Source organism: Nerophis ophidion, linkage group LG05, assembly GCF_033978795.1.
Source record: "Nerophis ophidion isolate RoL-2023_Sa linkage group LG05, RoL_Noph_v1.0, whole genome shotgun sequence".
In the NCBI taxonomy this organism is placed as follows: Eukaryota; Metazoa; Chordata; class Actinopteri; order Syngnathiformes; family Syngnathidae; genus Nerophis; species Nerophis ophidion.
The window spans coordinates 6,703,307-6,720,806 of record NC_084615.1 but is presented as its reverse complement, the minus strand read 5'-3'; the positions used below and the strand labels follow the sequence as shown (position 1 = coordinate 6,720,806).

General features: G+C 39.8%; 1 protein-coding gene across 1 annotated transcript in view; it reads right to left on the bottom strand.

The window, feature by feature from the left end:
* Positions 1–8,059: 8,059 nt before the first annotated feature.
* LOC133552312 (small integral membrane protein 32-like) overlaps positions 8,060–17,500 on the bottom strand; it is a 9,821-nt gene continuing 380 nt past the window's right edge. The window contains exons 1-2 of the mRNA XM_061899534.1: positions 17,067–17,500; positions 8,060–8,676 (exon numbers count right to left, since the gene is read on the bottom strand). The exon at positions 17,067–17,500 is cut by the window's right edge and continues 380 nt beyond it. Of these exons, the coding sequence (XP_061755518.1) occupies positions 8,317–8,658 (342 nt within the window). The 5' untranslated portion in view covers positions 8,659–8,676; positions 17,067–17,500 and the 3' untranslated portion in view covers positions 8,060–8,316. The remainder of the gene's footprint in view (positions 8,677–17,066) is intronic.

Below are 17,500 nucleotides of genomic sequence, written 5' to 3'. Positions count from 1 at the left end.
GAATATTGACAAAATATGACTGTCTCACCCCCTTTGGATCGACATATTTTACAATCAAGTGAAACGCAACAAATATGCAACAAACAGTGAAATATGAATGCAAAGGGTACAAAATAAACCCAACAACAATCTGATATATCACTAAGCTTTAGAACTTTGTTGTGAAAAGCTCCTTCCGCGTCTGTGGAAACGCTTCCCGCTCACACTGCTTGGTGCCTCGTCTGAGCTGCTGTGACGTAGATGGCCATAGTAACTAATTACACTAACATAGTAACTGGTATGTCATCCTTAAGTGCAGATTCCAACCATTGAGATGCTTTGTACAGTTGAAGACTTACGGCCATTAGAAAACATGAGTGCACATCATAATAGTCAATCAATCAATCAATGTTTATTTATACAGCCCAAAATCATAAATGTCTCAAAGGGCTGCACGAGCCACAACGACTACGACATCCTCGGAAGAACCCACATAAGGGCAAGGAAAACTCACACCCAGTGGGCAAGAAGAACTCCCCCCCAGTGGGACGCCAATGACAATGATGACTATGAAAACTTTGGAGAGGACCTCAGATGTGGGCAACCTCCTCCCCTAGGGGACCGAAAGCAATGGATGTCGAGCGGGTCTAACATGATACTGTGAAAGTTCAATCCATAGTGGATCCAACACAGCCGCGAGAGTTCAGTTCAAAGCGGATCCAAGACAGCAGCGAGAGTCCCGTCCACAGGAAACCATCCCAAGCGGAGTCGGATCAGCAGCATAGAGATGTCCCCAACCCATACACAGGCGAGCGGTCCATCCTGGGTCACGACTCTGGACAGCCAGTACTTCAGCCATGACCATCGGACTGGACCCTCTCCACAAGGGAGGGGAGGACAGAGGAGAAAAAGAAAAGAAGCGGCAGATCAACTGGTCTAAAAAGGAGGTCTATTTAAAGGCTAGAGTATACAAATGAGTTTTAAGGTGAGACTTAAATGCTTCTACTGAGGTAGCATCTCGAACTGTTACCGGGAGGGCATTCCAGAGTACTGGAGCCTGAACGGAAAACGCTCTATAGCCCGCAGACTTTTTTTGGGCTTTAGGAATCACTAATAAGCCGGAGTCCTTTGAACGCAGATTTCTTGCCGGGACATATGGTACAATACAATCGGCAAGATAGGATGGAGCTAGACCGTGTAGTATTTTATACGTAAGTAGTAAAACCTTAAAGTCACATCTTAAGTGCACAGGAAGCCAGTACAGGTGAGCCAGTATAGGTATATATGTATGTATATATGTATATAAAGGTATATACAGTATAGGCGTAATATGATCAAAGTTTCCTGTTCTTGTCAAAAGTCTAGCAGCCGCATTTTGTACCAACTGTAATCTTTTAATGCTAGACATGGGGAGACCCGAAAATAATACGTTACAGTAATCGAGGCGAGACGCAACAAACGCATGGATGATGATCTCAGCGTCTTTAGTGGACAAAATGGAGCGAATTTTAGCGATATTACGGAGATGATAGAAGGCCGTTTTAGTAACGCTTTTAATGTGTGACTCAAAGGAGAGAGTTGGGTGGAAGATAATACCCAGATTTTTTACCGAGTCGCCTTGTTTAATTGTTTGGTTGTCAAATGTTAGAGTTGTATTATTAAATAGAGGTCGGTGTCTAGCAGGACCGATAATCAGCATTTCCGTTTTTTTGGGCGTTAAGTTGCAAAAAGTTAGCAGACATCCATTGTTTAATTTCATTAAGACACGCCTCCAGCTGACTACAGTCCGGCGTGTTGGTCAGCTTTAGGGGCATGTAGAGTTGGGTGTCATCAGCATAGCAGTGAAAGCTAACACCGTATTTGCGTATGATGTCCCCTAGCGGCAGCATGTAGATGCTGAAGAGTGCAGGGCCAAGGACCGAACCCTGGAGAACTCCACACGTTACCTTAACATAGTCCGAGGTCACATTGTTATGGGAGACGCACTGCACCCTATCAGTAAGATAAGAGTTAAACCAAGACAGGGCTAAGTCTGACATACCAATTCGTGTTTTGATACGCTCTAATAAAATATTATGATCGACGGTATCGAAAGCAGCGCTAAGATGGAGGAGCAGCAACATAGATGACGCATCAGAATCCATCGTTAGCAATAGATCATTAGTCATTTTTGCGAGGGTTGTCTCTGTAGAGTGATTTGCCCTGAAACTCCAGGTGCATGTCTTTGGAGGTGGGAGAAAGCTGGAGTACCCAGAGGGAACCCACGCAGTCACGGGGAGAACATGCAAACTCCACACAGAAAGATCCCGAGCCCGGGATTGAACCCCAGACTACTCAGGACCTTTGTATTGTGAGGCAGACGCACTAACCCCTCTGCCACTGGGACGCCCATAGTATATATATATATATATATATATATATATATATATATATATATATAGCTGAGGTAGGCGCCAGCGCCCCCCGCGACCCCGAAAGGGAATAAGCGGTAGAAAATGGATGGATGGATGGATATATATATATATATATATATATATATATATACACATATATATATGTATATATATATATATATATATATATATATGCCCTGCGATGAGGTGGCGACTTGTCCAGGGTGTACCCCGCCTTCCGCCCGATTGTAGCTGAGATAAGCGCCAGCGCCCCCCGCGACCCCAAAAGGGAATAAGCGGTAGAAAATGGATGGATGGATATATATATATATATATATATATATATATATATATATATATATATATATATATATATATATGTATGTATGTATATATATATATGTATGTATGTATGTATATATATATATATATATATATATATATATATATATGTATATATATATGTATGTATATATATATATATATATATATATATATATATATATATATATATATATATATATATATATATATACATATACATATATTCCTCATGCATTAATTGACATTTTACAACAATATGATTTGACTGAGTGGCTAGGAGACACAACAGGTAACAACAGTAAAATGGATTAGAAAGGACAGATTAAAACAAATAAAAACAAAAAACAAAATAAAATAATTATTTTCTTTTTTTTAACTTGGGACTTCCCGTGGACCGGATTTTGGACGCTGGCGGGGAGTATCCGTAGTTTGGGGACCCCTGATCCAAACAAATGATTTGGGAATGTCCGGCGGGCCAGATTGAAAAGCTTAACGGGCCGCATGTGGCCCCCGGGCCTTCATTTGCCCAGGACTGTCTTAAAATGTAGACAGCAACAGACAGGAGATGTCAGGACTTGGACTTGGACGTGGACTGTTTTCCTGAAGTGCAAAGCGAATGGAGTGGAAACGGCATGAATGTAAAAACATCCTTTTATTATGACAATATAACTACAAAAAAAAGCAAACAAAAGGCGCGCACAAAGGCGGAGAACAAACTTGACTAATGAAACAAAACTATGAAAATCCAACAAAACGCTTGCACAATGGCATGAATAACAAGTAACTTACTTGGAAAAAGACAAGGGGCATGGATGTGGAGAGAGTGATCGAGGGTGATAGAAGGTGATGTTGCCAGGCTGACTAGCTTGCAACTGTGGGTGATTAGTGAAAACAGGTGTGCGAGTGCAAAACGTGAGACAGGTGCGTGACATAAGGACAAGGTGAAAAACTAATGAGTTGCCATGGTGACAAAGACAAAGAACAGTGCACAAAGAGTCCAAAAACAAAAGATGATCACACAGACATGACAGGAGATTACTGAGGCTCATTTATCCGTGGTGGGATGTGAGATGTTGCCAAACAACACGGCCGGAGAGGATCTTTGCGCTTCACTTGAGACGATGAAGGCGCCAGTGTTTGCTTCATTTGCACAGCGGCGGTCACATGGCCAGATTCAGGTCTTACTTCCTCAGGACGCTGACACGGCATGAACCGCGGGGACAAAATAAATAAACGTGGAAGATGTCAGACGGCCTTTGTAGAGATAACCTCCTGAGACTGGATTACCGCATCCCAGCAGGTGACCTTGGCAACAAGAACACCAACATTCATCACGTGACACAAATATTTCACCTTACAAACACGTTTTTTGTAGATCTTTATGTCACAGAATGTGCTCACTATGTCACTGTACAATGATGGGGAATGTTTCATTGCACAAACAGCATCCTGTACACTGGAGATATTAATATTACTGTCGTGAAAGAAGGCAAAACATCATCAATGCTGCATTCAAGGAAACTGGTAATGGTCGGTTAAAAAGTTCACCAATGTCCCCCAACTTCTGCGAGATGTCGTCATTGAACGTCACACGGCAACAGTGCTGGATCATCAATCAATGAATGTTTATTTATATAGCCCTAAATCACAAGTGTCTCAAAGGGCTGCACAAGCCACAACCACATCATCGGCTCAGATCCCACATCAGGGCAAGGAAAAACTCAACCTAGTGGGATGACAATGAGAAACCTTGGAGAGGACCGCAGATGTGGGTGACCTCCCCCCTCTAGAGAATACCAGTGCAATGGACGTTGAGTAAGTCTAACATAATATTGTGTGAGTTCAGTCCATAGTGGGTCTAACATAATAGTGATAGTCCAGTCCATAGTGGATCTAACATAATAGTTTGAGTCCAGTCCAGAGTGGATCTAACATAATAGTGTGAGAGTCCAGTCCATAGTGGATCTAACATAATAGTGAGAGTCCAGTCCATATTGGATTTAACATAATAGTGTGAGTCCAGTCCATAGTGGATCTAACATAATAGTGAGAGTCCAGTCCATAGTGGATCTAACATAATAGTGAGAGTCCAGTCCGTAGTGGATCTAACATAATAGTGTGAGAGTCCAGTCCATAGTGGGTCTAACATAATATTGTGTGAGTTCAGTCCATAGTGGATCTAACATAATAGTGAGAGTACAGTCCATAGTGGATCTAACATAATAGTGTGAGAGTCCAGTCCATAGTGGATCTATCATAATAGTGAGAGTCCAGTCCATAGTGGATCTAACATAATAGTGTGAGAGTCCAGTCCATAGTGGATCCAACATAATAGTGTGAGTCCAGTCCATAGTGAATTTAACATAATAGTGAGAGTCCAGTCCATATTGAATTTAACATAATAGTGTGAGAGTCCAGTCCATCGTGGATCCAACATAATAGTGAGAGTCCAGTCCATAGTGGATCTAACATAATAGTGAGAGTCCAGTTCATAGTGGATTTAACATAATAGTGAGAGTCCAGTCCATAGTGGATCTAACATAATAGTGAGAGTCCAGTCCATAGTGGATCTAACATAATAGTGAGAGTCCAGTCCATAGTGGATCTAAGATAATAGTGTTGGAGTCCAGTCCATAGTAATTGTGATTTAGGGCTATGAATAAACATTGATATATATATATATATATATATATATATATATATATATATATATATATATATATATATATATATATATATATATATATATATATATATATACATATATATACATATATATGTATATATATATATATGTATGTGTGTATATATGTATGTATATATATATATATGCATGTTTATATATATATATCTGTATATATATATATATATACATATATATATAAACATATATATATATATATATATACATACATATATATACACACATACATATATATATATATACATATATATGTATATATATATATGTGTGTGTATATATATATGTGTGTATATATATGTATGTATATATATATATATATATGTTTATATATATTTATATATATATATATATACAGATATATATATATAAACATACATATATATATATATATACATACATATATACACACATACATATATATATATACATATATATGTATGTGTGTGTATATATATATATATATATATATATATATAAATATATATATATATATATGTATATATATATATATATATATATATATATATATATATATATATATATATATATATATATATATGACTTCGAGTGTGACATCCATTAAGCAACAGACCCTCATTTAATGGCATTTCTATATATGTGCCCACATGTACTGTATAATATCATTTTATAATGCCATTTTCAAGAAAAAGTGACCAATGGCATTCAGCAGAGGACTTAATAAAGTTGTAGTATGTTGTGTTTGAAAGATCTTGTGAAAAAACTCAAAGTTCCAAGATCTGAGAGTAACAAAACAACATTTTCGAAGTTGAAATAGAAAGGATAAGGCCTCCTTACTTTATTGAAGGGATTCATATGGACCCATTCTCGGGAGAATCTTGTGTGAGAATAATCATTTTGCAATGCAGTCTTTTGAAAATAATGGAAAGCGGCACTTGCAGCCTAAGCAGGGAAGTCCAGACTTTCCTCTCCCCAGCTCTTTCCGGATCCTGAGGTGTTACCAGGCCAGTCGGGAGACATAGTCTTCCCAACGTGTCCTGGGTCTTCCCCGTGGCCTCCTACCGGTTGGACGTGCCCTAAACACCTCCCTAGGGAGGCGTTCGGGTGGCATCCTGACCAGATGCCCGAACCACCTCAGCCGGCTCCTCTCCATGTGGAAGAGCAGCGGCTTTACTTTGAGTTCCTCCCGGATGACAGAGCTTCTCACCCTATCTCTAAGGGAGGGATAGAGACCCACCACCAAGCTCATGACCATAGATGAGGATAGGAACGTAGCTTGACCGGTAAATTGAGAGCTTTACCTTCCGGCTCAACGGATCGATACAGCGTTGTATTGCGAGGTCGTGGTCAAAGTTGGAATTGCCACAAAACACATTTTAAGATATTCAACACTCTACGGACGTCTGGCTTGCTGAAGTGAATTGTGCACTCCCCGATTCGTCACGTTTCATGTGTCAGGTAAACCGTGACAAATGGGGCCAGATGAATCCCCTTCCCACTGTGAGTGAATAAGTCAAAACCTGCCCAAGGCTTTCTCTCTGTTCATAAACAAAAACTAGCGTATCAAACTTTTTTGTAGGTTTGTTCCAACTTCCCAGGAAATCTTGAATGCAGCATAAAACACTACCAAGGTTTATGTGTCAAAAAAAATGAGAGTAAGGTGTGTTCCAAATAAAAGAAAATACAAGTCCCCAGTGGCCTGTGGTCCTGAAAGCTGCATACTCACTGTTGATCATTGCATACCACAGTCTGCTTGCCTTAATCCTGTGGGCTCTTGATTGGGATTCCCACCCGGACCGTCCAGACCAGGTGTGCCCACACCTTTTCTGCTGGCGAGCTACTTTTCAATTGACCAACTCGAGGGGATCTACCTCATTTATATATATCATTTATATTCATTTATTTATGAAAGAGACATTTTTGTAAACAAGTTAAATGTGTTTAATGATAATACAAGCATGTGTAACACATATAGATGTCTTTCTTTCACAAAGACAAGAATATAAGTTGGTGTATTACCTGATTCTGATGACTTGCATTGATTGGAATCAGACAGTAATGATGATAACGCCCACATTTTCAAATGGAGGAGAAAAAAAGTTGTCCTTTCTGTACAATACCACATGAAAGTGGTTGGTTTTTGGCATCTAATTCATCCAGCTTCCATACACTTTACAAGAAAAACATTGGCGGCAAATTCCGTAGCTTGCTTGATTGACATCCACGGCACCCGAGGGTCTTGTGAGATGACGCTGGCTGCTGCCAGTTCATTATTATGAAAAAATGACAGAGAGGAAGGCGAGAAACACTTTTTATTTCAACAGACTTTCGCGCCGTCCCTTCCGTCAAAACTCTAAAGGCCGACTGCACATTTCCTATCTTCACAATAAAAGCCCTGCTTCATGCTGCCTGCGCTAACAAAATAAGAGTCTGGCAAAGCTGGCGTGCACAAGTGATGTGCACGCCAGCTTTCTGAGGGATCGCTTGTGCACGCCAGTTTTCCGAGACTCTGTATTTAGTTAGCGCAGGCAGCATGAAGCAGGGCTTTTATTGTGAAGATAGGAAATGTGCAGTCGGCCTTTAGAGTTTTGACGGAAGGTACGGCGCGAGAGTCTGTTGAAATAAAAAGTGTTTCTCGCCTTCCTCTCGGTCATATTTTCATAATAATGATCTTGCAGCAGCCAGCGTCATCTCACAAGACCCTCCGGTACCGTGAATGTCATTTAAGTGACGTCTTGGTGAAGATTGATGATCACTCATTTTTAGGTCTATTTTTTTTAAAAGCCTGGCTGGAGATCGACTGACACACCCCCCGCGGTCGACTGGTAGCTCGCGATCGACGTAATGGGCACCCCTGGTCCAGACCATGTCCGAGAGAGACGAGAAAGGCAACAGTTTTCCCGCGGATCCCTTGAGCAGGAAGCCGGGGCCCCGATCCTACTTGTAGGAGGTCCGGGCTTCTCTCAGAGACCTGTCGTAGGGCATGGAGGCGAAGAAAGAGTTCCTCAGCTGGCAGTTGATGAAGAAGACGATGAGCAGCACCAGCAGGAAGAGCAGCAGGCACATGACGATGTAGGTCAGGAGGTCCGGTTTGTGCAGCTCGCCATCTCGGAGCCCGCCTCCTCCCCGGCCCGAGGTGGGTCTGAGCAGCGCGGCCACACTCACCAAGCTGCCGTGGGACACATTGACGGAGGCGGGGGCGCTGGTGGAGGAGGCGGCCATAAGCAGCAGGTCCAGGTGAGGGGTGCGGGTGTAGTTAAGGAGGACTTGTCTCAGCATGACCTAGGACTGGACGGACTGCGGGGAAAAGACGTTTAACTGTCAGTCATCCGGTACACATTATTATACAACATCTTCATGCATGTGTAGGACCTTTTAATATCAAGTGCAAACGTTTCTTTTGAACACATCTGATTGGTTAGTTCTACATAATTTTTCCCATAATCAATCAATCAATCAATGTTTATTTATATAGCCCCAAATCACAAATGTCTCAAAGGACTGCACAAATCATTACGACTACAACATCCTCGGAAGAACCCACAAAAGGGCAAGGAAAACTCACACCCAGTGGGCAGGGAGAATTCACATCCAGTGGGACGCCAGTGACAATGCTGACTATGAGAAACTTTGGAGAGGACCTCAGATGTGGGCAACCCCCCCCCCCTCCCCTCTAGGGGACCGAAAGCAATGGATGTCGAGCGGGTCATTGATAAACATTGATTGATTGATTGAAGTCTATTCCAGTAAGTGATTGCCCGATACATTACAGTCTTTTTCAAAACATCACTTTTGGGTTTAAGACGGGTGAGAGCACCTCTTTGGGCTAGCCTGGTACTGTAGTTGTGACTGTCACTGGCAAGCAAGAGCTGAGAATACAGATATGAGGGTTTATGGTATGTATAGATGTTTTTTTTAAAAATAGAATCAAACTACAAGCCAGTCTTTCATCAACTTTCATCCATGACAATTCATGATGCATGATCTCAATGCCCGTCCTAAATGAGCAATGGAGAGCTAGTCTGGCAGCTCTGTTTTGGGTAAGCTGGATTTTTATTTAGATCTTGTTTAGATGCTTTAGACCAGATTGCTGGGCAGTAGTCCATATGTGACAATACAAGGGATTGTATAACTTGCTTCTTAGATGTGTTAGTTAAAAAAATAGGCACTTCTTCTTATGATTGAAATGCTTCTGCTCATTTTTGTTACTATGTTTTTAATGTGAGTGGCCCGAGATAGTATTTCATCTATTGTAACTCCCAGCAACCTGGCCTCTTTAACTTGTTCAACATGAACTCCGTTCAGAGAAAAAATTTAACCTTCCTCTTGTGTTAGCTTTCTGTTACCATCTCTTATGTGAACGGGTCGGTTTTGACCCATGTCTTAAATCAGCTGTAAAATACACTAAAAACAATGATCTATCATCCAATTTGTTTCTCATGTCTTGGTTACCTTGTTAGGCTTCCTTATCCTTGAAAATATTGGTTTTAATATTTTTGGTTTGGGTCATTGAGCCTTTTTTTGTCAGTATACCCCTCGATTTCAATTTTTAAAAATGGCAAAACGAACCTCAAGAGAATCATACACATAAAAAAAAGGTTGTTGTGTTACCTAACTATTACTAAGGGTTATTAGAACACATCTCTTAAATAAATGTGTTTTATTTATTTTTTCATTTTAAGAATTGTAACTATAGTAACATCTATGGTGTTACGGGTCAATTTTGACCCATATATATTTACTTCAAGAAAAAGGCTAAAAAGTATTTTTTTCAGCAACAGAAATCCAACATCAAACAAACAACAACAAATCAAGCAAATGAAACCAAGAGAAATAGATTACTAGTTCCAAAACTAATAAAAAACAAAATCAGAGTGGCAAAAAGTGACACTTTTAGTGTCCGTCTTTTGTTTGTTTTTGTACAGGATAACAAGGTAAAATGAGAATCCACTAAAGCTCACATGATTGGGAGAGGAGCTGGCTGTCAGTGTGTTCAGTTTTGGATCTTATCATTGCTTTATCATCTTATTTTTATAACTGGGTCGAAACCGACCCTAACAACACCAAGGGCATAATTTCTACCAGAGCATTTTATAATTTAGTGAAAAAAATTAAAATGTTTTATTTTGTCGACAAAGAGGTTCCTGACAAAGTAAAAAAGCTTTGATGCAAAAAAATAAATGTATGTGGTGTTTTTATGCATTTAAAAACTAAAACGGGTCGGTGCCGACTCTAACACAAGACGAAGGTTAAGTCGGGGTCCACGTTAATCAATTCACGGTAAATGATGGTCACATGTAAAAATTGACCGGTCTCTATAATCAATGACCTCCTTTGTCATGTCTGTCGATCATGTTTTTGTTTGGCCATGTGCTGGACACTCAGTTCCTGTTTTTGCACTTCCTTGTTTGTTTTGTTTCCATGACCACCCATTAGTTTTCACCTGTCCTTATGTCACGCACCTGTTTCACGTTTTGCACTCGCACACCTGTCACTAATCACCACAGCATTATTTAAGCCTGCAGTTTCCAGGTAGTCAGGCTGGCGACTTTACCTTTACCCACGTCATGCCATGCTACAGTACCTGTACTCACTTCATGCCATGCTACCTCTGTCACTGCCGATCCATAGTTTTGCTCCTTGTCATGCCACCTAAGTTTTGTTTATTAATGCCACAGTTAGTGTCTTTAGTTTTTTGTCCATAGTTCTGCCTTTGATGCTAGTCTTTTGTTTTCATTAGTCAAGTTTCATTAGAAAGGAACGCATATTAACCTTCGTCTTGTGTTAGGGTCGGCACCGACCCGTTTTAGTTTTTAAATGCATAAAAACACCACATACATTTATTTTTTTGCATCAAAGCTTTTTGACTTTGTCAGGAACCTCTTTGTCAACAAAATAAAACATTTTAATTTTTTTCACTAAATTATAAAATGCTCTGGTAGAAATTATGCCCTTGGTGTTGTTAGGGTCGGTTTCGACCCAGTTATAAAAATAAGATGATAAAGCAAGGATACGAGCCAAAACTGAACACACTGACAGCCAATCATGTGAGCTTTAGTGGATTCTCATTTTACCTTGTTATCCTGTACAAAAACAAACAAAAGACGGACACTAAAAGTGTCACTTTTTGCCACTCTGATTTTGTTTTTTTATTAGTTTTGGAACTAGTAATCTATTTCTCTTGGTTTCATTTGCTTGATTGGTTGTTGTTTGTTTGATGTTGGATTTCTGTTGCTGAAAAAAATACTTTTTAGCCTTTTTCTTGAAGTAAATATATATGGGTCAAAATTGACCCGTAACACCATAGATGTTACTATAGTTAAAATTCTTAAAACGAAAAAATAAATAAAACACATTCATTTAAGAGATGTGTTCTAATACCCCTTAGTAATAGTTAGGTAACACAACAACCTTTTTTTTATTTATATGATTCTCTTGAGGTTCGTTTTGCCATTTTTAAAAATTGAAATCGAGGGGTATACTGACAAAAAAAGGCCCAATGGCCCAAACCAAAAATATTAAAACCAATATTTTCAAGGATAAGGAAGCCTAACGAGGTAACCAAGACATGAGAAACAAATTGGATGATAGATAATTGTTTTTAGTGTATTTTACAGCTGATTTAAGACATGGGTCAGAACCGACCCTTTAACATAAGAGACGGTAACATAAAGCTAACACAAGAGGAAGGTTAAAGAAGTTGAAAAACTTATTGGGGTGTTACCATTTAGTGGTCAATTGTACAGAATATGTACTGTACTGTAAAATCTACTAATAAAAGTTTCAATCAATCAATCAATCAATCAAAGGTGCTGGTTGTGCTCTACAGGTGTTTGCTGGTTCTACTCCCACGGACTGAATGACCTCGTGGATAAATTACACTTGACTTTTCTGCTAAAGCGCTACTCAGCAGTGAGTCATGGTGTCCTTTTTAATAGTTTTGTGAGACATTTATGGCTTTAATCGTAAAAAAACACTGTATTGAAGTTTATAATATAGCCCGAAACATATGTCTAAAAACACTTCAGATTTTTCATTGTTTTTGCTCATTTTCTGTTTTTTGTTTACTTTTTCAATGAATACCCAAACGACATAGCAGTTTTGAATGAAAGATATTAACATATTTTCTTTTCCTTCAACCGATCAACATATTTAATTTAATAAGTGGACAATTGTTTTTACTGGAAATGAAAAAAACAGTAACAGCTTTGCATACAATAAAGTTCCAGCAACTAAGCTGCCAGGTTGTTGTTTTTTTTACCACAAAATCAGTACATTTTTAACAGTGCACAATTTGATAGATAACTTGATCAGACATTAAAGGATTTATTTTTATTTTACCCCAAAATTGCTTGGAATAAATGGTAATATAATAATTGTAGCATAATTAGAAAACATTCAAGTTTAAAATGCATGCAATATAGTAATTTTTTTTTCTGTCAAAATACAAACATATAGTATTTTATTGACGCATATTTTTTCAAAGATTTCGCGGACCACAGGAAATTATGTGGCGGGCCAGATTTGGCCCCCGGGCCTTGAGTTTAACACCTGCTAGCTAGAGCGACTTTATAATACAGATTTGAGCTGGAGAAAGACCTCTAAACATGAAATAATACCCACATAGTTGGAAGCGAGACATGTGGAGGGACAAGTGGCCCTATAGCTATCAACATGTGGGGGTTTTCGCTGCTCGTTGCAGGGTTTGTTCTCCTGGGATGCAAACGGACTACTCTGGACCAGGCGTGAAGGTAGGAACATTTTTAATTAATCACTCACAAAACGCACGGGGTGAAAACACAACTTAGACAGAACTATGGACAAGAAACCAAACTCACTAAACTGCGGCATGAATAAACAAAACTTACTTGGCATGAAAACCAGCAGCATGAACTAAGGCATGAAGAGAGCAGCATGAACTAATCATGAAAGGAGCAATGTCGCCAGACCAACTGACTGGCAAAATAGTCTCATGATTAGCACCAGGTGAGCGTCCGAACACCAACGGCAGGTGAAAATCATAAGTCACCATGGCAACCAAAACAAACAAGAGTGCACCAAAAAACAGGGACTAATGGAGTCCAAAACAACAGAAAATAACAAAAACATAATCCAGACCACCAAACCTGTTACACGGGTAATGTTAAAAACTGACAAGGGGCCACAAATAAAACTTTGTTTAGGGCCACAAAAAGCCTGAAAGTTTATAATAAATCATATTAAGTGGGTGTATTTCAACTTATTGTCACTCATATAGAAAATGTGCACCATATTACTTTTTAGTGATAGAATTAGATCAACATGACACATTTTGCACGTGCTATTGAAGAATTTGATGGAAAACTTGCTTTGAAATCACAAGGCAAGCATACAGTTAAGGATTTATCTCCCCAAAAATGATTGGAATAAATGGTAATATAGTATGTGTATCATAATTACAAAATATGAAAGTTAAAAATGCATATAGTACATATTTTTTCTGTCAAAATGTAATCATATAGTACTTTATGGACGCATATTTTTTCCAAGATTTGGCGGGCCACTTAAATGATGTGTAGGGCCAGATTTGGCCCCCGGGCCTTGAGTTTAACACCTGTTAGCTAGAGCTTAAAAAAAGGTTTTACGACTTTATAATACAGTTTTGAGCCGGAGAAAGACCTCTAAACATGAAATAATACCCACATAGTTGGAAGCGAGACATTTGGAGGGACAAGTGGCCCTATAGCTGTCAAGACGTGGGGGTTTTCGCAGCTCGTTGCAGGGTTTGTTCTCCCGGGATGCAAACGGACTACTCTGGACCAGGCGTGAAGGTAGGAACATTTTTAATTAATCACTGTCAAAACGCACGAGGTGAAAACACAACTTAGACAGAACTACAGACAAGAAACAAAACTCACTAAACTGTGGCATGAATAAACAAAACTTACTTGGCATGAAAACCAGCAGCATGAACTAAGGCATGAAGAGAGCAGCATGAACTAATCATGAAAGGAGCAATGTCGCCAGACTAACTGACTGGCAAAATAGTCTCATGATTAGCACCAGGTGAGCGTCCGAACACCAACGGCAGGTGAAAATCATAAGTCACCATGGCAACCAAAACAAACAAGAGTGCACCAAAAAACAGGGACTAATGGAGTCCAAAACAACAGAAAATAACAAAAACATAATCCAGACCACCGAACACGGGTAATATTAAAAACTGACAAGGGGCCACAAATAAAACCTTGTTTAGGGCAACAAAAAGCCTCAAAACTTATAATAAATCATATTAAGTGGGTGTATTTCACCTTATTGTCATTCATATAGAAAATGTGCACCATATTACTTTTTAGTGATAGAATTAGATCAACATGACACATTTTGCACGTGCTATTGAAGAATTTGATGGAAAACTTGCTTTGAAATCACAAGGCAAGCATACAGTTAAGGATTTATCTCCCCAAAAATGATTGGAATAAATGGTAATATAGTATGTGTATCATAATTACAAAATATGAAAGTTAAAAATGCATATAGTACATATTTTTTCTGTCAAAATGTAATCATATAGTACTTTATGGACGCATATTTTTTCCAAGATTTGGCAGGCCACATAAAATGATGTGAGGGGCCAGATTTGGCCCCCGGGCCTTGAGTTTAACACCTGTTAGCTAGAGCTTAAAAAAAGGTATTACGACTTTATAATACAGTTTTGAGCCGGAGAAAGACCTCTAGACATGAAATAATACCCACATAGTTGGAAGCGAGACATGTGGAGGGACAAGTGGCCCTATAGCTGTCAAGACGTGGGGGTTTTCGCAGCTCGTTGCAGGGTTTGTTCTCCCGGGATGCAAACGGACTACTCTGGACCAGGCGTGAAGGTAGGAACATTTTTAACTAATCACTGTCAAAACGCACTAGGTGAAAACACAACTTAGACAGAACTACGGACAAGAAACAAAACTCACTAAACTGTGGCATGAATAAACAAAACTTACTTGGCATGAAAACCAGCAGCATGAACTAAGGCATGAAGAGAGCAGCATGAACTGATCATGAAAGGAGCAATGTCGCCAGACTGGCAAAACAGTCTCATGATTAGCACCAGGTGGGCGTCCGAACACCAACGGCAGGTGAAAATCATAAGTCACCATGGCAACCAAAACAAACAAGAGTGCACCAAAAAACAGGGACTAATGGTGTTCAAAACAACAGAAAATAACAAATACACGGGTAATATTAAAGACTGACAAGGGGCCCCAAATAAAACTTTGTTTAGGGCCACAAAAAGCCTGATTACTTTATAATAAATCATATTAAGTGGGTGTATTTCAACTTATTGTCACTCATATAGAAAATGTGCACAATATTACTTTTTAGCGATGGAATTGTCACGCCTATGGTTCATGTTTTGTTTTGGTCATGCTCTGTTTAGTTTTTTGGACATTTTAGTTCTGTTTTGCATTTCCTTGTTTGTCTTGATACTATGCCAACTGATTTAGTTTTCTGTTTTGTCTGATCATGAGTTTTTTATGGCCCTGAGCATCCCCAATCTTATCTGTTCTCAAAGCTAAGCAGTGTCAGGCCTGGTTAGTACTTGGATGGGAGACTGCCTAGGAATACCAGGTGCTTTGGACTCTAAGTTCCTTTTTTTTCCCCCCCACTCCCTGTTTTGTTACCATGACAACCAATCAATTCACCTGTCTTGTCTCACACCTGTTTTCACTTATCATGTTCATTATTTAAGCCTCAGTTACCAGTTAGTCAGTCTGGCAACACCACCTCATTCAAGCCCTCGATTATCTGCTTCATGCCTTGCAATGCTGTCCATTTTGTCCACGTAAGTTTTTGTTATTCATGCCACTGCGCAAGTGTAGTTTATAGCCTTTGTGCTAGTCTTTTGTTTCATAGCCCGGTTTTTTGTACCGCCATTGTGCGCGCTTTTTGTTGGTTCCTGTTTTTAGTTTTAGTGTTAAAATAAAGATGTCTTTACCTTCACGCCGTTTCCACCCCATTCGCTTTGCACCTCTGGGAAAACAAACCAAGACCAAGTCCAAGCCTGACAGGAATTAGATCGACATGACACATTTTGCACCTGCTATTGAAGAAACTATTTGTTGGATAACTTGCTTTGAAATCACAAGTCAAGCAGATATTTAAGGATTCATTTTACCCCAAAATATTTGGAATAAATGGTAATATAGTATTTGTAACATAAACATGCATACAGTATAAATTTTGCGCGTCAAAATAGAAACATATATTTTATTGATGAATATTTTTCCAAGCTTTTGCGGGCCACGTAAAATGACGTGGCGGGCCAATTTTGGCCCCCGGGCCTTGAGTTTAACACCTGTTAGCCAGAGCATAAAAAAAAGGGTTTACAACTTTTTATAATACAGTTTTGAGCTGGAGGAAGACCTCTAGACATGAAATAATACCCACATAGCTGCAAAGTAAGAAGAGCGACATGTTGAGGGACTAGCCCTATGGCCACTATATGTTAAAAACTGACAAGGGGCCACAAATAAAACCTTGTTTAGGGCCACAAAAAGCCTGATTCATTCATAATAAATCACATTAAATGGGTGTATTTCAACTCCCTCATATATAAAATGTGCACCATATGACTTCTTAGTGCTAGAATTAGATCAACATTACACATTTTGCGTGTGCTATTGAAGACGCAAGTAAGAATGACTTACATGAGTGTCACAGCTGAAGGTGGATATGACAAATCCCGGCTCCGCATTCCTGTCAGAGTAAGGTTCGGTAGGGTCCAGCAGCCACTGAGGAGCCCACGCAGAGACGCAGACGCGGTCTTCTTGCACGATGCGCCCACAGTCCATACGTGGGAAAACAACGCTGCACACCTGCAGAAATGTGGCGCGCAATCCAGGTGTTGGTCACCTGCAGCAACAACTTGGGTTCCAAGTAATCCCACCGCCGATTGTGCACACTTCTTGTGCGTCGTAGTGCGCTTGAAAACAAGCCTGCGTGCGTCTTGTGCGCGCAACGTGCGGCGGAAATGCACGCCGGAGCTCGCCTCTCTGCCAAGAAAGCCGCCGCCTCCCACGGGTGTCCGTGGAAGAAGCCGCAGCGGCGTGGACAGGATGGACGCTGCTGGCGGCTTGAAAGG